This window comes from Chanos chanos, chromosome 3 (assembly GCF_902362185.1).
Source record: "Chanos chanos chromosome 3, fChaCha1.1, whole genome shotgun sequence".
Taxonomy (NCBI): domain Eukaryota; kingdom Metazoa; phylum Chordata; class Actinopteri; order Gonorynchiformes; family Chanidae; genus Chanos; species Chanos chanos.
Genome location: NC_044497.1, coordinates 21,301,655 through 21,322,112, shown reverse-complemented (window position 1 = coordinate 21,322,112; position 20,458 = coordinate 21,301,655). Strand labels below are relative to the sequence as shown.

At 42.2% G+C, this 20,458-nt stretch overlaps 1 protein-coding gene and 1 pseudogene across 3 annotated transcripts; one reads left to right on the top strand and one right to left on the bottom strand.

Annotated features, from left to right (window-relative positions):
* LOC115806791 (uncharacterized) lies at nt 1-1,992 on the top strand (annotated as a pseudogene).
* Nucleotides 1,993-7,837: 5,845 nt separating this feature from the next.
* On the bottom strand, nt 7,838-20,318 carry mcm4 (minichromosome maintenance complex component 4). Of its 3 annotated transcripts, XM_030769345.1 has the most exons (18): nt 19,959-20,318; nt 19,668-19,740; nt 18,590-18,661; nt 18,144-18,293; nt 16,782-16,945; nt 16,366-16,467; nt 16,126-16,221; nt 15,344-15,439; nt 14,941-15,079; nt 14,460-14,680; nt 14,170-14,290; nt 12,461-12,720; nt 11,990-12,355; nt 11,518-11,645; nt 11,146-11,353; nt 10,242-10,470; nt 9,797-9,930; nt 7,838-8,330 (listed from the first exon to the last, which is right to left on the bottom strand). In XM_030769345.1, the coding sequence occupies exons 3-18, from the start codon at nt 18,645-18,647 to the stop codon at nt 8,238-8,240; spliced, it is 2,565 nt and encodes an 854-aa protein (XP_030625205.1). In that variant the 5' UTR covers nt 18,648-18,661; nt 19,668-19,740; nt 19,959-20,318; the 3' UTR covers nt 7,838-8,237. The 3 variants fall into 3 exon arrangements, with proteins under 3 accessions (XP_030625205.1, XP_030625204.1, XP_030625206.1); XM_030769344.1 differs by lacking the exon at nt 19,959-20,318 and having other exon boundaries at nt 19,668-19,828; XM_030769346.1 differs by lacking the exons at nt 19,668-19,740; nt 19,959-20,318 and having other exon boundaries at nt 18,590-19,162.
* Nucleotides 20,319-20,458: the final 140 nt, after the last annotated feature.

The following is a 20,458-nucleotide window of genomic DNA, read 5'->3' as shown; positions in this document are numbered from 1 at the left end:
ATGACATCGGGGTCAGTTGACTAATACGTCACCATCGCTGTACTGAAGCGAGAGGGGTGTGTTCGGATTTTCTTAAATGACAGTACAATGTTACAAAAGAGAATGTCGAATGAACGAATGAACGAATGAACGAATGAATGAATGAATGAATGAATGAATGAGAGTGAATGAACGTGAAGATGAACATAATACACAAAACAGATTTTCATTTTAAAATAGTGATGGAAACTAAAGAGTACAGTGGAATAGAGTTATTACTTGGTTTTATCAAATTTATAAATAAAGGAAGCCACTGAAAACTTAAAGCCACCTGTGTTTACATCAAATATGATATCAAATCATTTTTGGACGCTTTTGGTGAAATACGCTTTTTCTCATGATTTAAAATCTCCTATGTCAAATAGAGGGTCCTGAAAAAGTTTTTTTTAATAAAAATTTGATATTTTATATGTAAACCACAAAAAACGAACAGCCCTACCATATAAATCCATACACACACATATATGTGTTTGTGTGTGTGAGTCTGTGTGAATACATAGCACACGGTCCTGGCTGTAATGATATTGGCACTCTTGCACTTTTAACAAATAACTTGACATTTTGTCTAAAAAGAAATTTAAATTGACCAACATACTTGTTCTCCACAACTCTCTTTGCATTGGCACACCTGACTCAATATTTGGTAACACAGCATTTGGTCAAAATACCTCTAACCAAATGCCTCCCATGGCCATCAGTAAGCTTCTTGCACCTCTGTAGTGGCAGTTCGGCCCTTTCTTGCTGTGTAAAATCCTCTAGTTCCCCCTTCTCCCAACTCTTTGGTGAAGACCCCAGTTCTCTGATATTGTGTATAGCATTGCACCAACATTCCTTGGTATTCTCCTGATTTAAAGATTCCATGCACACCCTCAAGGCACCTAGTGGCAGCAAAACTACCCCAAAACATCACTGAATCTCCTCCATTTTCCCTGCAGGGAAGGTGTTTTTTTCCCTAAAGACTTCATTTTGCTCTCTGTTGATACAGAAAGCTGTGATTCAGTCTCATCTGTCCACAGGACATTCTCCAAGTAGGATCTTGGCATGTTCGGCTGTGTTTTGGCAAAGTACATTTGGGCTTTCTTTTCTCTCTCTCTCTCAGCAGTAGGACCTCCTGGATCTCTGACCATCCCCTAACCGTTTTTGCTGTGTACAGATGGTACAAGTTGAAACTGTCATAGCTTGTGTCTGAACGTTGGTGTGAATCTTTGTGAGTTGATTGAGTTTCTTTACCTGCTATTTTAACAATCCTTTAACAATTTTTGATCCAGTTTTCTCTTGCAACCATTTCCGATTGGCACTGCAATCACTATCGAGGGATCTGTTATGTTCCCCACCACAGCAGCCAAAAACCTTAGCGTGACCCTCGACAACCAGCTGACCTACTCTGGTCACATCACGGCAGTCACTTGATCCTGCAGATTCTCCCTATACAACATCAGGAGAATCCGCCCCTTCCTCACACAACAGGCGACCCAGCTCCTGGTCCAAGCGCTTGTCATCTCCCGCCTGGACTACTGCAACGTTCTATTGGCTGGCTTACCAACCTGCGCCATCAGGCCGCTCCAGCTCGTGCAGAACGCAGCGGCACGCCTGGTATTCAACCTCCCTAAGCACTCTCATGTCACTCCACTGCTTACTGCGCTCCACTGGCTTCCGGTAGCTGCCCGCATCCAGTTCAAGACACTGGTGCTGGCCTACCAGGCCACAAGAGGCTCTGCCCCATAATACCTTCAGTCCCTAATAACTCCGTATACCCCCACTAGAACCCTCCGCTCTACGACCTCTGGTCAACTGACGGTCCCCTCGCTTCGGGAACCCGGCAGCTGCTCCTCCCGACCATGCCTCTTCTCTGCCATTGCCCCGCGGTAGTGGAACGACCTCCCTCATACAGTTAGGACTGCGGAATCTCTTACCATCTTCCGCAGGAAACTGAAAACCCACCTCTTCAGAACCCACCTGTCCCCCACTGCCTAACCTCCCCTTCCTTAAAAAAAAAAAAAAAACCTTGTCTTGTATCTATGTTTGTCAAAGTATTCCAGGGGCGCAATACAAAGGAGTAAATTGACGCTCAGTCTTATTGTGATCTCTGCTTATGGTATTAGGAATCTGACTGATGCACTGATTGTAAGTCGCTTTGGCTAAAAGCGTCTGCCAAATACCAAATTGTAAATTGTAATTTTAAATTGGTTCCCATGTCCTCATTCTTAAGAGAATTCAAAGGTGGATATTGTATACTGCATATTGTAATTACTTTATTTTACATGTTTGACTGGGCTGAAGAAAACAGAATGTAACTTGTGACCAAATACCTCTGAAACTAGCAGGTATTTTTGTACATTAAAAAAATTTCCCACCTGAAGTTATTTTTGTACATTAAAAAAATTTCCCACCTGAAGTTATTTTTGTTTGTTAAAAAAGTTTCCCACCTGAAGTTCCAACCTAACTTTCCTGCTTTATCCAAATGCTTTTGCTTTAATGTTCAGAGGATGAAGCCAGTCAACATCATAACCCCAGAAAAAGTTATAAAATTATCATGCAAGCACACATGACAGTTTCAGTGATAAACGCTACTCACTGTCTGGGCAGATGGCCCTCTTCCTGTAATATGTTGAGTCAATGGTGCATGATTTAAGGTACAGTCATCATTTACTAACAGGTTGTATCATGGCATCCAGGCATGTATGGTGTAAATAACCACCTTTGAATTCTCTGAAGAATAAGGACATGGGAACCAGCTTGATATTGGCCTGTAGTGCATGGGGAATGTAGTGGAAACATAAAATATAGTGAAAAAACATGCTCTCCAAATGAGACCAGTCAACATTGGTTTTGGAATTCCAGATTACAAGATAGACTAAATGGCTTATCTTTCAAAGAGGCAATATATTAGCTCTGTCATCTGTACTTGTTTTATTGAGTTTTTCAAAAAATAATTTTACTGAGGTTTCAACAATTTTAGTTCAAACTAGTGAATAAACATCTCTTAGCTCTGGTAAAAACAAACCAGATTAACATTTCCTGCAGTATGTTATGGCATTTTAGTTGTTATATGGTTCGCATCTGTAATGCTATTAGGCTGAAATTTTAGATATATTTTTTGACATTTTTTATGAAGAGTCAACTCCATGACATAATCTTATGCTTGCCACAGTCACACTGGAATCATTTAATTTGCTGAAATTTTATTGGAACAACTCAGTCAAATTGAATTTAAGGGTCAGGGTTGAACATTTGAGCAAGCTGCTGGATGACAAAAGTTCCAACACTTTCAGACTTTCTTTGAAAAGTGAACATATTTGACTGTTCAACTGTTTTTCCTGTTGTCACACACTGCACCTTTGGAGCATCTAGAAAAACTCATCTCAGTTTTCTGAAACATCCTCAGATAAATGACAGAAATGCCCTGTGTGCCCTGGAAGTGATCTGAACTCATTTGCTAAAACCTCAGTTTAACAGGCCCGTCGGGTTATGAGCCTTGGCATTCCTTTAATCCGGATGTGTTACTGACTTTGGTTGGTGCTGAGTTTGGTGGCCAAGTTGAAGTAGCCACTCTGTCAAGTGACTGGTAAGTACCCTCCACAGAATCCTATCATGCACTAAGAATACCATGGGAGACTAGTCCTCTTCAGCTGTGCTGGATGAGGGTTAAAACCTGGACCTGAAGGCCACTAATCTGGAGCTCTGTGTAAAATCATAAGGCCCTCACTCCAATCACAGGGTTTTGACAACTTGTCTAGAGTCTTTTCCCTGGTAATGTTGTCAGCTGAGTTGGCTGAGGAGTGTCTCCATACTTGTGGGTGTGTCAGTTGCTGAATTTCTGCTGAGGAATCTTCGGCTCCAGGAGTAGTTGAGTGCAATGCTAATGTAAACCCAAGGCTGGAATTTTGGAGTCGGTCTGAATTTACACAAGCCACAGCTCCGTATTCTCTGGGCGAGCTGCTGTGAGGACGTGTGCAACAGCAGTAGACTGGTTTGTAGCTCAGGGTCCAATTTAAAATCCTCCAGTCTACAAACTGGTTTATGTTTTCAGTCAGAAGCTTTGTAGGCTGCACTGTTTAGACACTTTTAAGACATTGTCCATATACATGCTGTGGACTGTAAGACTGTAGAACATCTTCATTGCTCTGGCACATGCTTCTGGAGGGCGAAGGTGGCACACCAATGGCAATACTGTGTTAAATGGGAGGACTGAAAGGTTTTTTCTCTTCATATCCATTCCATTTACTCTCAATGATTTGGCTGATGTTTTTGTTCAAAGCCACTTATAGAAGAGCATAGCGAAGAAACCTAAGCCAACATGTCTCAACATGCAGATCAAACTTAGCAGGGGTTAGCTGGACCTGATGCAGCATAGCCACAATGTCTGCTGATGGTGACAGCTTGCTGAGAAAATAAAAGAACATTGAACTGTTAAAAACCAAGTCTTTACTTTGAACAAGGTGATATGGCACACACTGCAGATTGTAGTGTGGTTTCCACTACCTCCTGGTCAAACCTTTCAATTGTTGGGCAGACACTGTACAGCTTTCAGAAAGAAAAGGACATTTGTTAAGCTTAAGTGTTCCTTAGTAATTAAAGTTGCAGTTGTGTCACTCTCACTCTGCCTCTCTATCCCTATCCCCTTTGATCCCAGTTCTCTCTTTATGGCCAATGCACATCGAAACAGAAACCCCTCACTGTAATAACTAACAGACACCAGGCTTGATGTTTTAGCGCTGCAACCCCTGGACCATTTGGTCAAATGCTGATAACGTTTAATTGCGAGGGAGACTAGATCACATTGGGAGGTTGGTTTCCCTGTGAAAATGGAATTCAGACCATGTCACAGGCCCCATCTGCATTGCTCCACTCAGGCACAAACTATGTAGAACAAAAGAAAAATTAAACTAACCATAAGATATTATCAATGATAAAGAAACCATATTTGGTCTTGTTCGGGAGCATAAAATGCGGCAGATACGAGTACGCAGATGTAATTTTACAGATGTATTCTTTAATGGCAGATGTATTCTTAAATGGGAAAAAGTTATGTAAAATTATTTCAACCAAGCTCAAATTAATACTTTCCAAATTCCAAGGAGTGTCTCCTTTCAGGCAGAGACACCCCCAAAGGAATAGCAGCAGCCCCCAACTGCAATTCAGATAAAATGCCAGATTCCCTGCTATCCTACTGTGCAGCTACGCTAAGGTTCAGCTCCAGTTGAGCACCGGTTGTTTCAGCCGTAATGTAAGTCTGTCCGTTCTGTCCTGCTCGTCTCCACGAAGAATTGGCCCAGGTTCACCGCTACGGAAGATCCGCACCGACACGATCACCGACACCGTAGTCTCGCTCACGGTCTCCAACTGCCAACCTCAATAACTCCTGTTTCTCCTACCTGAACGTGACTGGGCCTGCTCCTCTTCCTCCTCATCCCTTTTCTCTCCCTTCCTCACCACCCCCTTTTGTGTGCATCACTTAGATAGTTCTTTTGGTTAAGCGTGCCTCTTCGTGAGCAATGCCTCATAATCGCGTAGTTGTTCATTCATACATACTTTAGGTAACGAGGATTTTGTTATTGTTTACCGTAAGTAGTTTAGATGCGGTTGTACGTGTGTATATAGGGGATGTGCCTAAATTCCACCTGATTTCCAATTTATTCAACATGAGATTCATTCTGTACCGTTTGAATTTGATCGTTGTAATAAACGTTCGTATTCCTACTCTTTGAGTACGTGAAGCTATTTCCAAGTACTGACTGTGGTGATCCAGGAACTTAGCTAGAAGTATTGAATTCGAAGAGTATTGTTGTACTTGCTACTTTAATGCTGTTATTTATTATATGTCCTGCTAATGAAGAGTTATCCTAATGTCTAGGTTGAGTGTTCAGAGCGCTGAGCTATAAATAGAGTTTTTCAGAATATCTGTAATTTCACTGGGTTCAGGTTCCGAAATAAGGTTATGGTTACAGCTAAGTAATATTAGCATTAAGTCCAATATTCACAGTGAACCATTAACCAGATTTTCCTCATACCATTGGCACGACACGATGTAAACAGTATCTGTGAGCTGGATTTTGATTGAGACACCCAGGCCTTTTGATCCTTACTGAACGTTTTCTTTTCATCTATATTTTCTAGGAGAGATTTGGCCACTAGTGTGCCCAACCATGCTGTGTATGAATAACTGTGTCCCCCCCAGCTGAGTTAAGGATGTTTGATTTCTTGGGCTTGTGCTATGTGCTCTACTGAGCAGAGGGGTGCTGGTGAAAGGGAAGTAGCTTTGAAAGTGCCTCTTATGTTGTATTTAACAGGTGGCCAGATAATGGGAGATACCCAGAAGTCTATTTACAGTTCTGTTAGGTGCTCAGGTCCCAGTTCTGTTAGGTCAAGCGCAGATTACTTAGATATTCCCAATTACAGACAGCTGCTGGTAAAAGTTACAGTTCTCTCTGCACAATCATTAATGCATATGTTTATATGTTTTCCACAATGTGCGCTGTGTGTTAAGTAACTCACAAATGGCCAGTGTTGCACAAGTTACTGAAAATTAATAATTAGTTATGGTTACTAGTTACTTCTTTCAAAAATAATTGAATTACTTTACTAATTACTGCATATAAAAGTACTTGACTTTTGCGCTACTTTTCAATGTTTGCTTCAATTCTCTTATTAATGTATACAAAGCAAATCAAGCCTTGGCTGTTTGGATGGAGTGGCTCCTTGGTCAGCGACGCTAGCACTGGGGTCTTTCGCAATTAGCTTTGTAGAAACATGTTTTACCATGTGCTTCAGAAGATCAGAATTACTATTCTTTGATGTGGATAAAGTTCTCACACCGGCACATAAACTACAACTCAGCAGTATATTTTTCTCCTTGATCTCGAGAAGGGAAAAATAAGATTGATTGATTCACTCATTCATTGCGCCACCTAAGGTTGGGTGACGTTAGATCGTAAACAAGGAATTGGGGGGAATAGGCAGCATTTGTCTGCTATAGTCTGTAGTTGTCCATTAATATTTTCAGGCAAGAGAAAATTGACGAGTAAGGAGCCTATTTAAATCTCGGTAATTGTAACTGCATTACTTAATTTGAAATGGTAGGCTAATTAGTTACATTATTCGTTACCACCAAAAGTAGTGGAATTACAGTAACGCGTAATTCCAACACTGTAAATGGCAAACAACTGTCTGAAACTCCTCTCATCTTTAGCCCTGGTCTAAACACGGATTAAATGAAAGGGATATTTCAAAGAAAATGATGGAGGAAGCTTCAGTCCTGCAGAGAATCAGAACCTACTTAAGTATTTCTACAAAGGGCTACCACAACATAGCACAGAGACTGCTTGAATTAAAATGTTGAATGACTTGTTTCTCTCCCTTGAACATTGTTGTGTAGCTATGCTTAATCTATTCTACCGACATGCAGCGTTTTAATGCTACAGGCCATGTAGTTCTTTTGGGTTGCCATTTTGGTGCTAGAGAACAGGAACTGTCTTAAATCCATCTGAGTTCCAGTCACAGAGACTCTTTACGTTATCTAGTTCTGCAACAGCAATGCAGTCCACCAAAATGAAATGATCCACTCCATTAACAACCAAACTTTCCATTAGCTTTACCAGGTCTTTGGGTGCCAGCACAGAGCGCAACATGCAGTTTAAATCAAAAGTGAAACAGAGACTTTATTCTGTGCTGAAAAATTTCAGCACTTGTGTGGTGAATTACTGAAAAATCCAGACAGGGAGACTGGACGCTTACAAATACATTTAAGTCAGCTGCCTTTAAAATGAGAAAGCAACAGTCCACAGTACTGTAACTGAAGTATAGTAACCACAGCAAGATTTTATTGTGACATTTTTTTCAAACAATGATAAACATGTTAAATTTACAAATATCTTATATTGTTGTGAGTTAACACTTAAACACATTAATAGAATATGAAGTTGTGTATGTAATGTCAACACTCTGTAAGACCAGTGTCCACTCCCCATGACACCACTGCAGGAGTGAGTCTGCAATAACACATTTCCCTTCAAACAGCTACAATAACCACATGGAAAAGGTCAAGCAAAGGCTTTCACTTCAGTGTGAATTGGGAAGGGAGTTCATATCAAATTCACTGCAACTATAAATTAGAAAATCCTGATGGAAAAGAGAAGGCAGGGAAGCAGAGGGGCCAAACAAAGTTCATTGGATCAGTGAAAACTTCCATGAGTGGATCCCTATAACAGACGAACAGTTTTTCCAGTCACAGTTAAGTAATCTTCATCTGCGAGTGCTCGCAGAGCCTCATCAAACATGTCCCGCGTAATCGCCTGAAAACAAAAACATGGCTTAATTTTTCATGAGACGACTTAATAAAAATTAATTTGTGCACATCAGTTTCACTATATGCAGGACAGCAAGACTCAAAACGTCAACAGTCTATTAGTCTAGTTCCACCGCTAGTCATGATGTTAAACTCAGCTAGGCATGATGTTAAACTCAGCTAGGCATGATGTTAAACTCAGCTAGGCAGTGCTGTAGAGCAAAAAGCAAGATGTTAGCACTTTTGGGACAATATTGCACAAAATGAAAGGCCTAAGCGAAAAAGAAACAAACAAACACTCTTGTCTAAGCAGTATGTAACGCTTCATCTACAGAGGTGCCAATCAAAAGCCCACATGCATGAATCCATTACGAAACTGTCACCAGACACAATCCATGTTTCTTTTTTATCATTATTACTTTTTTTTATTCTAAGGTCAGGGTTTCTCATTTCTTGTCTGGTCACTGTGTAAAGACTAGACTACAGCACAGAAACATGTAGTAGTCTTTCCCTGCCAATGGTAAAGCAGTAGAATTCAGCCTCTCTTGGCAATGAGGTGGTGCTACAAAAAAAATATGTGAAAATGGCAAGAACCTTAAAGCTGCACAATCAAACAAGTTAAAGCTTAGCGCACTGCATTCATGGATTAAATCTAAAATGAGCAAATGGATCGCTCAAAAAAAAAAAACAAAAAACTAACAAACAAAAAATGACAACAAAAACCCCCACCACTGCATCACTGTGATGGAGTGTCAAAAATTTTAGCATTCAGAGGAGAGGCTTGGCAGTGGTCTTATGGGTTGGCATCATACCCTCTAATTTGGTGCCGGCTGTCTGTCTCAGAGCGCTGTAGTGTTGAACCAAGCCCTGACAATAAGCATCTTACTAGTTACTCCTAAAGTGAAAATGCACAATTTTCACCAGTTGATGCACCAATAAGAGCTCCCATTGGACACCCCTTTGTAACCCCATCGCTACAAAAAAAAAACACTAGAAGGCAGAGATTGTGTGGGCATAGCACTCTTTTCAAATGTATCCGTCCAGAATCTGACTCCATAAGGCATCCAGCTATATCTGGTCATTGCCCTGCCAGTGGCCCCACAAACCACTGGAGAACAGAATACACAATCTATGGCTTTGGTCACTAGGTGGCACTGTAACATAGGAACTAGTGAATATGACCTCTGGTCCCTGTGTGTCTGTGAAATCAACTTACAGACTTCACACACTGAATTTCTGTCACTGAACATTTTACACACTGAATTTCTGTCATTGAACTGATCCAACTCATCCAGGTGTTACTTCAGTGGCAAACCTCTGTGCAGTGTAACAGCTGCTTCAAATTCAACTTCAGCTTTACTTCAAAGCATAGTTAAAGTTCAGTAATCAGTGACACTTTTTCTTGTAATAAAAATTTGCCACAGATTTAACCCTTTATTCTGTAATTTAAAGAGAAGAAACGTAAATGCTTACAGCCTCAGACTGCCCGCGCAGCTCGTCAAACAGCTGCTGGTATTTCATGGCGGGCGTCTTTCCTTTCAACTGGATCAGTTTCTTCAGGGCATGAGCCACCTCCTCCTTACGCCGCCGCGCAGTGGCACTGAGGCCTGAGACAAACCAAACACAACAAAATGAATGAATCTCACATTGCATACCACTTTCTGACTTTTAAGTGATGAGTTACAGTTTTAAATAAACCAGCTAACTGAAAAAAAATGACAAAACTCAAGGTATGAAACATATTTTGCATACCAACCCTCCATTTAGTCATTAATATATGTTAAAACCAGCAGCCGCATTCAAACGGCTCAAGGTAACAGCTATGTCCAAAGATTTAAATGACATTTGAGACAAATCAAGTCTTGACTTTTGTGTACATTCATCTTTTCAATGTAAATTTTAAAACACATTGGCATACCTGTGGTAAGAATGGATATGTCCACAAAGCCTGTTCTGGGGTCAGTGGCAGACTGTTTTAGGGCCTCACGGTGGAGCCTCTTCGCCTCCTCTACGTCGATGGTCTCCACCTTGCTGGAGAAGCGAACCTTAGCATGGGCTTCAGCGAGCCTGATGAGAGATTCCAGTTGCCGTGGATACGCGGACACCATGCCTCGCCCACTGCCAATCTTCCGCATGTCGACATAGGCCTGGAAGAAATGAATTATTTACGCTAACATCCCAAACCTCAGCACACAGTTCAGTTCACATCTCTTCAAAAATATAGTCAGCCATATGATCCACTGCTGATCCAATCCACCCAATACACCCTTAATGAAGCCCCTCTGGTCGTTCATAGCATTTTCCTTAAAACACCCTAAACCTAAATCCACCTTCAGTAAATCTACACTGACCGAGAAATACTCACCAACATATCACAGTTCAGTTATCAGTTTAACCAGTGCAGTGCTGTACATTACCTGCCAGTTCATATTGAACTCTGACTTACAAACCATATGCTATCAACTGTTTCCTTCTCAGAAGTGATTTCAGCATTTCATGAAAATGTTTGTGAGTATGTTTACACCAATGAGACTCTACACACAGTTTTACTTTGAAAGAGATGCCATTTATCATCTTGCAATTGTCCCATGATCTTGATTCTGACTGCCCACTCCCCCTGTATGAGAGAAAACCCGAACATGCCCTGCAGGTTCTATGTCAGCTCTCACAGGCCCAAGCCCACTGCTGGACTCTATTCCCAAATGGTGTTTATTCTTCACGGCACTTAAAATGAACCAGTCAGTCAATAGAATGAAAGACTGAGATAAGCCATGTGGTCTCACTGTAGGGTGCTAATCTGGGTGAAATGAAGGACGTTTTACCTCAATGAGAGCCTGGCTGGCCTCCTCGTTGAGGCGGGGATGAACATACGTGCGAGCGTACGCGATGTAGTCCTTCAGCACAGCCATGTCCAGATACTCCTCCTCTATCTGTTCTTCACTCTGATAGTACAGAGAGACCAGGTGATGGCCCAGGCGGCGGTCATACGCTTCGTCCTGAGGGTCTAGCATGAGGAAAATCAGATCAAACCTACAGAGCAAACAAGAAAAACAGTCAACACCCTCATCCCTAATGGTACGAAAGGGCAGATTCTCCATCAACGTGTTTGGAAAAGCACAGCAAAATATAAGAAGGCAGGAGGAGGAGAAAAGACCTTGAGAAAAGTGCTTTTGGGGGATGAAAATGCTGTTTACCTGGACAGAAGAGTGTGTGGGAGCTGAATGTTCTCGATAATGGTCTTTTTAGGGTTCCATTGAGACTCAACGGGATTGGCTGCGGCCAGGATGGACGTGCGCGCGTTCAGCTGACAAATGATGCCTGCCTATCCCCCCCCCCAAAGACAAAAACAAATCCATATAACACAACTACAACAAACAGAACGGTATCAACACTGAACTCAATGCTATATTCAGTCTGTCAAACAGGAGTCTCCACTGGCTTGATGCCATGCACAGGTTTAAGCAACATGTTAAACAAGCCAACATGCAACACGGACTTCACAGTTTTTAAACCACACTACTGACACGCAGAACAGAGGTGTCATCACTCCTCCACTGTTTTATCGGTGTCAATCAGTTAGACTGACACGAGCTTCCCTGTTTGTGTAGAGGAGTCAGAGAGTGGCCTGTTTGTGTAGAGGAGTCAGAAAGCGACCTGTTTGGTTACCTTGGCAATGGAGAGTGTCTGCTGCTCCATGACCTCATGCAGGACAGAGCGCGTGTTGTCGCTCATTTTATCAAACTCGTCGATGCAGCAGATGCCGTTGTCACTGAGGACCAGAGCACCCGTCTGCAGTACCAGTTGACGCGTCTCAGGGTCTTTCATGACATACGCTGTCAGACCCACGGCGCTGGAGCCCTTCCCTGAGGTATACTGTCCACGAGGCACCAGGTTGTAAACGTACTGGAGCAACTGGGACTTACTGGTCCCGGGGTCTCCGCAGAGCAGGATGTTGATCTCAGAGCGGAAGTTTCCGCGGCCCGTCTCACTGAAGTCCTTACGAGTCCCGCCAAAGAGCTGCAAAAGGATGCCCTGCAAACGTGAACACAAAAAAAATAAGACAGTTCATCAGCTGAAAGGACCAAAGAAAAGCTTTCCTTTTTTTAAATAAACTCTTGTCGTGGTGAGTGGTCACACCTTTTTGATGTCCTCATGTTCGTAGATGCTGGGTGCAAGCGCGGAGGAGAGACGCTCGTAGACGTCGGGCTTGGCAGCTAGCTCTTTCAGGGCGCCAACACGCTCCTCTGTAAACAGCTTCTGCTCCGCCTCCTCGTCCAGACCGTGCAGTCGACGCTCATCCGTCTTACGGAAGTGGATGGCGTCGATGTGTGTTTTATACACGGCCTTCACCAGGCTCTGCCGGGGGTTCACACGCATGGGTGCAGCGCGGTAGATACCTGTAGACACACATGCACAACACACACACACACACACACACACAAAACACTGTTACAATACAGCTATGTGGAAGCCTCTGTTGAAATACTGTTTCAATACACTGACCTGAACTCTAGACAGGATAGAGGGAAACAGAACACATTTATACATATTTTAATTCACAACAGTCATGTGCATTTCTTACTGATAAAATAATTAAGTGAATCTGGCACACACAAAAGGCTAGATCCTTTATGTATAACACAACTGTATGTTTTCTGTGTCTAAAAACACATGCACACAACCACACACAAGTTATAAGGATGCACTATAACCAGTGTTGGGGTAGTTATTCAAAAAAGTAATCAATTACCAGTTACTTCTTTAAATTGTAATGGGATTACTTTACTCGTTACTCCTTTTTAGCGCTTTTCCACTAGGATGGTGCTGGTGCCCATGCCGGTGCCAGCTTTTCAGCACCGGCACCAGTATTTTGTCAGTGGAAAAGCGTGGCCCCGGTGCTCGATTAGGCACCAGCACCACTGCAGTGGAAAAGGGGTATTTGAAAAGTCATTACACTACTCATTACTTTAGAGTTACTCTCTAAAACTACAAATTCCCCAATTTACTGCATAAAAATACAAGAACGAACCTCATAGTCCTTTCATTACTTTATTTTCAATGCAATACCTTAGTGCAAAGTATGAACACAGTTACAGGCATAACCAGCCTTTAATTAGAAAACAGTGTAGCCAGTATTGGTTGGAACAGCCTACACAGTACAAATGATACATCAGATACAGTGGTTAACTACTGGTAGTTTCTGAGGTAGCTAGTAATATGTTCTGGTATAATCATCAGCTGACAGCTGTGTTATCTGTACTTTGTGATTAAAAGTAACATTAACGGTCTCCGTATTATTGTCCTGGTTGGCTACACCATATTTTTCGATTCTCAAATGTAGCAGACCTTGCTAGTTAGCTAACTAACCAGTTGTCGGTCTTGTCCAATTTAACAGGCGCTACTGTCAAGGACCTAATTTCTCCTTACTGACAGTGGGTAGTCATATTATAGATACACAGTTAAGGTGAACAGGTGTTTGTCATGTCACAGCTGCTTCTATAATCATGTATTTTAACATCACTGGAACACTGCATTGACCAATTAGCACCCAGGGCTGGAACTATCAGTTTAATGAGTTAAATTTAAATATTCAGCAAGAAAAAAAATTCTGAAAAGGTATGTAACGCAGGAAACGACATTTATATAATCCAGTATCTGTAATGTGATTACTGAAATTTGACCTGTAATGCTTTACAGTAACGTTACCTTTTAATTCGTTACCCCCAACACTGACTATAACAACATAAATTCCAGCATGCTTATGTAAGGAAATGGTCCAAAAGGTTAGAGAATGTGTCATGTGATGTCACACAGGAAGCCAGGGCCAAGAGAGAGGGGGGGGGGACCTGTGATGTTGACGCGGTCGCCAGGCTGAAGTTTGTCCACGAGGTCGTTGTGGGCGTAAACCACAGTAGTGTGAGGGGTCTGTCCAGCCGGCATGTCCTCAGGAGACTCCTGCAGCTTGATCTGTCAGAGAGACACACGCATGCACACACATTCTCACTGAAACTTTTACGTCATCAGAATTTACATTACTCTTCAGGAATGCTGTGTTCAGTACTGCAGGTGCAAACAGGGAGAAAAAATGAATAAATAATTAACACAGTTACAGAGAGAGTAAAAGGGTTTCCCTCACCATCTGTTTGTCGGAGAAGATGGAGCGGTTGTGGATGAGAGCCATGCTGTGGGTGGTGTTACAGTTTCGGCACACAGCTGGCTCAGCGATGCGCCCGCGGTCCACCTCCACCCGAGAGATAAACGCGCACACCTGACAGCGGAAAAACGCTTCCTGCATCTCCGGAATGAGCTGGGACGTCCGGATTACCATTCCATTGATGGTGATCAGCTGGTCAATGTCTGAGGACGGACAGGACAGAGAAATGAACCACCAAACAACAGCATCCATCGAAACCATTTCACCGTCTGTCTTTTTTTAAACCATTACTTTTAATGCATAATGTACTTGTCACCTAAAGGCTAACTTGGAAAATCAACACCATACACACATCAAGTCAAATGAGACTTTGTTTTCTGTAAAAATACATATGAAGTTATACACAACCACCTTCACATTCTGGTTCGGGAGAGAAAATGGAAAAAAAAGTAAGTTCCTTCACCCTCAGGATTAAGGCTGCGCATGTTTCGGGTTTTCAGGGCGTTGTATGGTCGCACTTGAATCTGATGCTCCAAAATGGAGTCTGGGAACCTCTCAAAGAACAGGTCATTTACCGCCATGTCAAAGGTAGGGATGACCTCCTGTGATCAGCGATATAAGAAAGACCACGGTGAGAAAACAGACGACGTAAAAAAACATAACTGCTCCATTATGAAGAGGAGAGGCAGGTGACACTTTTCTGGCCCAATCACTGTTCATCTAATTGACCAAAGCGAGGCTTTCTGAAAAACAGGGTTTTGAGAAACCTACACAACAGAAGGTCAGGCAGGATAACACATTAAACTTCAGTCATGTCTGGGGGAAAAGGATGAGGATCTTTGACCCTAAGGTATGACCGGTCTTACCTGAGGGTAGCAGATAAGCTGGCGGTACAGGTCAGCATCAAACGCCTGCAGATGAGCACAATTCACGCCTAGGACCGGCTCCCCCACTACACTGATCTACAATACAACACACACACACAGTCAACACTGAACTACAACACCACACACACACACAGTCAACACTGAACTACAACACCACACACACACAGTCAACACTGAACTACAACACCACACAACACAGGTCTATAACACACACACACACACACACCAATCAACACTTATCTACAACACCACAACACACAAATCGACACTGATCTACAATACAATGCAACAATCAACACTGATCTACATCACACACACACAGTCAACACTGATCTACAATACACAAACACACAGAGTCAACATTGATCTACAACATACACAAACAATAGACAATGCATTCACATCACTAGATCACAAACACACACAGCAATCAAAGCACTAGATTACAGTCAACAACACACAAACACAGCAAACATAATGATCATGACACTATGGTGTCATACTGAGCAAACACAGCACTCGCATCAAGACAATGTCATAGCTAAAGCAATAAAACTTAACATAAGACTACAACTAAAAATCATACTACACATTAATCTGCTGCAGCTCAGACATTTGAAGAATGGAAAAGGTTAATGTTCTCTTCCAAGGTGAGGTGACTTCGTGAAAGCAGTCAAAATTGAATGGTTCTGCTCTAAAACGCTGTGGTCCAGTTAGAGGAGGACTGGTTATACTAGGTTCTGGTTGGAGGTAAAGCATACCTCATCCAGTTTCTGCATATACAGTGGCTCATTGAGGTCCAGGCCGGCATGTTCGTCCTCTCTGGAGCTGGGGTCAATGAAACGCTGCAGGAACCGCTGGGCAGGGTAAAAAAAAAAAAAGAAAAAAAAAAAAAGAAAAAGGTAAATGAGTGTGTCATATGCTCAGTTCAGTGCAGGCAGACACAGTGGCATGAGAGTGTATGGAATGAACACAGTAGTCCTCCAGTCCTCCTGCTTTACCTGAAACTTCTCTTTACAGGACCCAACATTCACATCAGTTCCCCAGATAACCAGTCTCTGGCCTGCTGCCTGCTCACTGGCCACAGCATTGTCTCCTGAGGGCTGGCAACAGGAAAAAAGACAAATCCACTCATTTTATTCAACTGCATTAAATTATGGTGGTCATTGTGTATTAGATTAAGGTTCTCACTGTGAATTAATTTGGACCTGGAACCACAAGCACATACAGATCAAATTATAGTCCTACCACAAACCTCTCGCACACAACCTCAGAAATGTCAGATCTGATGGATGTACAGCAAGTTTCCGCCTTTAGTACGATAAAAAGAATTTTTAAAAAGCCTGTATCCAAATGACCAGATGTCACCAACACCTGCCTCACCCCCACCCCCAAGGGCCAGTGTCTCTCTACTCACTGGCTCTGAGTGGAGATCCACCTGTGGGGCCTTCCTGACGGAGCCCAGGTCTGGCCGCTGGCGAGCAGGTGTGCCACGGATACCACTGCGTGGTGTCCCCTCCGCCCTGGAGCTGGGCGTCCCGTACATGAGTGGAGAGCTCATATCCACCTCACTCTGAAGGGCTGGACAGGACAGTTGGCACACAAGATTTATAAATGTTTATTTTCTTCAACATTTGTGATTCCTAGCCTTTTGCATGACACTGAGGTGAACAAATGTGGCGATAGCATGGCACATCGGTTTCTACGTAATTAAACTCAGACACAGTCACATGTCTGTGGGGTTTATTCGTAGTTAAACTCACAGTCACATGTCTGTGGGGTTCAGTGCCTCAGAGAGACACAGATCAGCACTGAGCCATCACACCCAGGATCTGAACCCACAACCCTCTGGTCACTGACACCCAGGATCTGAACCCACAACCCTCTGGTCACTGACACCCAGGATCTGAACCCACAACCCTCTAGCCACTGGGTCAGTTCCCTTACCACTATGACAAGATTCTGAGAGTCATTTGAGCATTACCTGACAGTCTGTATCCCATAAAATGAAGCTTTTCACTTTTAAAGCTTAACCCAAGCATATTTCACTAACTAACCCAGGATCCTTAATCCATCTGAGAAAATACAGTCGGCCCTCCTTTACCGTGGGTTCCGCATCGAAAATAAACTCGAAGTTGCCGCACGCCGAATACTAGGCTGAATCCATGCGAATGAAGTGATGTGCAGGCATACTCTGCTGTAGCCTCCCGTCATTTCACCGGTCATCAGTCTCTCTCCAGCACTCGTTGTTTGAGCAGTGTTCACCTCGCATCCCGTTTGTTAGCTACTCGTGCTTTTAAAAAATTATATTTTCTCAATTTGTAATTGCATTGTCTTTATGTACTTGTTTATTAAATATTCTGTGTTTTATTCTATGTATATCTCTTGCAGGTCATTAAGCAAAAGCAACCTGTACGTGTTGAAAGAAAGAAAATGTTACGTTATTGCTGACGTGTATGTAGTTAGGCCTATGATGTTTGCGCCTGTACTGAACATATACAGACTTTTTTTTCATGTCATTATTCCCAAAACAATATGACATACCAACTATTTACATAGCATGTATGTTGTATTAGGTGTTATAAGTAATCTAGAGATGATTTAAAGTATACGGGAGGGTGTGCGTAAAGTAAATGGGAGGGTGTGCGCAAGTTGCATGCAAATACTGTGCTACTTAATATGAGGGACTTGAGCGGATTTTGGTATCTGCGAGAAGTCCTGGAACCAATCCCTCACGGATATGGAGTGCCGACTGTATAACAATAATATGGACATTTACCGGAGCGGCGTGATCCGACCGGGCTGGAGAACAGTGAGGTGTCTGGTTGGGTGGGACTCATCACTGGAGACGTGGGCATCTGCTGCAGGTCACCTGTGGAGGGGTCACGTGCCCCCTGGGATGGTGGTGACAGCGGATCTTCACTTGCAGCTGTGGGTGGGTACAAACATGCACGCATACACACACACACACGGTGTCAATCACATGACATAACTGAGGTTGACTAATCAACTAAGGAGCATTTAAAAATATGCAATGACACCTCACGCTTGAATAAATCTAAAGAACCTTATGAATATTATTCAGAAAAGGTCAGTGCATTCAAAACCTTCAAAAGATGAAAAATACAGCAGGTTAACTTGAAATTTAGCCTGAGCGTGCACTAAGAACAATTTTAGCTGAGACTGCACAGTCCCTCAACACAACTCTCAACAAACTCTACTCACGCGTCGCTGGGTTGCTCCGCCCCCGCTTGCTGGTTGGAGTTGATGCTGCTGAAGACATCTTGCTCAGACACTCTGAAAACAATTCCGTAAAATTTGTAATAAAGGTAAACAGCGAAGTTTCAAAATTCAGTTATGGGGGAATTCGTTATATCTGTGGCCTGATTAATTCACTGCTGATGCCTTAAGAGAGACACATAAAGAGCTTAAACAGTTGCATTGTTTAGACATGTATGAAAGGAACAGCCGCCGTTTCACCGATCACACACACACACACAGTCGATAAGCAGCACAGAACATCAAAAGCAACTACTGCACTATGACTATCATTCCTATTTGTCTCAATCTATCTGAAAAACGTTTCGTTTCAATTTATTATCCTCTAGAGGTTATTTTCACTACTGAAGTCGTTGAAAAGCAGTGGGACTTGTTACAAAACAATTATACAATACAGCCATAAACGGACATGGTCTTATGGCGAGTTATGCATCAACAACGTGTCCTTAGCTGTCCAGAGAGATTAGTAAAGACCGCGCTGAACAGAGACTGGGAAGCATTAAGAAAAGCTACTCTGCAAAATTCTGCATGTTAATGTTAGCGAATAAAAAGTTTGCGAGAATGGTTCGTAAATCACAAGGATGTGTTATTAGTTAATGTGGCAAAAAACTTGAAAAGTCAACATGTCCTGAACTTCCAAACATTCACGCATGCCAGCCAATGTGAGAAAGCGACGTAAACTAATTCATTTCAAATGTAAAAAGATTCCAGACCGAATTTTGGGTTTGAGTATATTTGGAAATACGCGCATTGTATTTAATCGCTTAGTCTGCTTGCTGAGCTGATACCAAATTATTGTTTAGATAAAATGAAATGTAGTACTTGGACTCAATGAGAAAAAGACTTACTACGGATAGAGTCATCGACTATACACTAAGTTCAGTCAAATAATACAGTTCAGTCAAATAATACAGCACATGATTTCTGCCTATCAACATGCCACGTATAAATATAACGAACAATCGATCTCTATTTTCACCTATGGTGCAATACAAAACATTTACAATCAGGCCGATGCACCCACCTTCCTTACTGCTTTCTTCCGAATGTATAGAATTTGGCGCGAAACGCCAAGTGACGCAAAATTCGCGGGGAATCTACTCCAATCAGAAAACATTGTCACAACGTTTTCAGTTGTTCGGGGAGACGTCGTAATAAAGATGTTTTGATATGTAGTTTTTAATATATTGTAAAAAAAAAAAAAAAAACAACCCTATCATTAAATTAAATTTAAATTAAGAACTCTAAAATTCATTATTACTTAACGTAGGACATTATTGTCGTTGTCATGTGTACATTCTGATCATTTGTGTACCTCACACCCCTATGTCTTTTTTGGTTTCGTCCATTACTTTCGCGGCAAAGAAATCCTAGTAAAGGGTGGTAAACAGGAGACGGCACCAGTAGATGGCGTTTACCCAGATATGGGCGTCAACATTCCCGTAAATTCCAGCTGGAAAAATACAGGCCGACGTACTACGTAAACACTGTGGGAGACAATAAACATATATTTACTCATATTTTTCTTTTTGACAGAGGAGGGAAACCTGCATAAATGACTGAAATTCATTCTGAATTAATTCACAGCCTACATTCCATTTGAATAGATTTTTACAGATACAGCAGAATAAACAGATTTATTATTCTATATCATTTTATATACCACAGGCAAAAGACATATACTCTATTGACATCGGACCCGAGAATATTTTGGTTTAATGCAATTTACTGCAATTTTGGGTCCGGTCAAGATATCTCTGAGAAGTCGATCAATGACAAAAAAACTTCTTGTACAATATTTTACCCGCGTCGTCA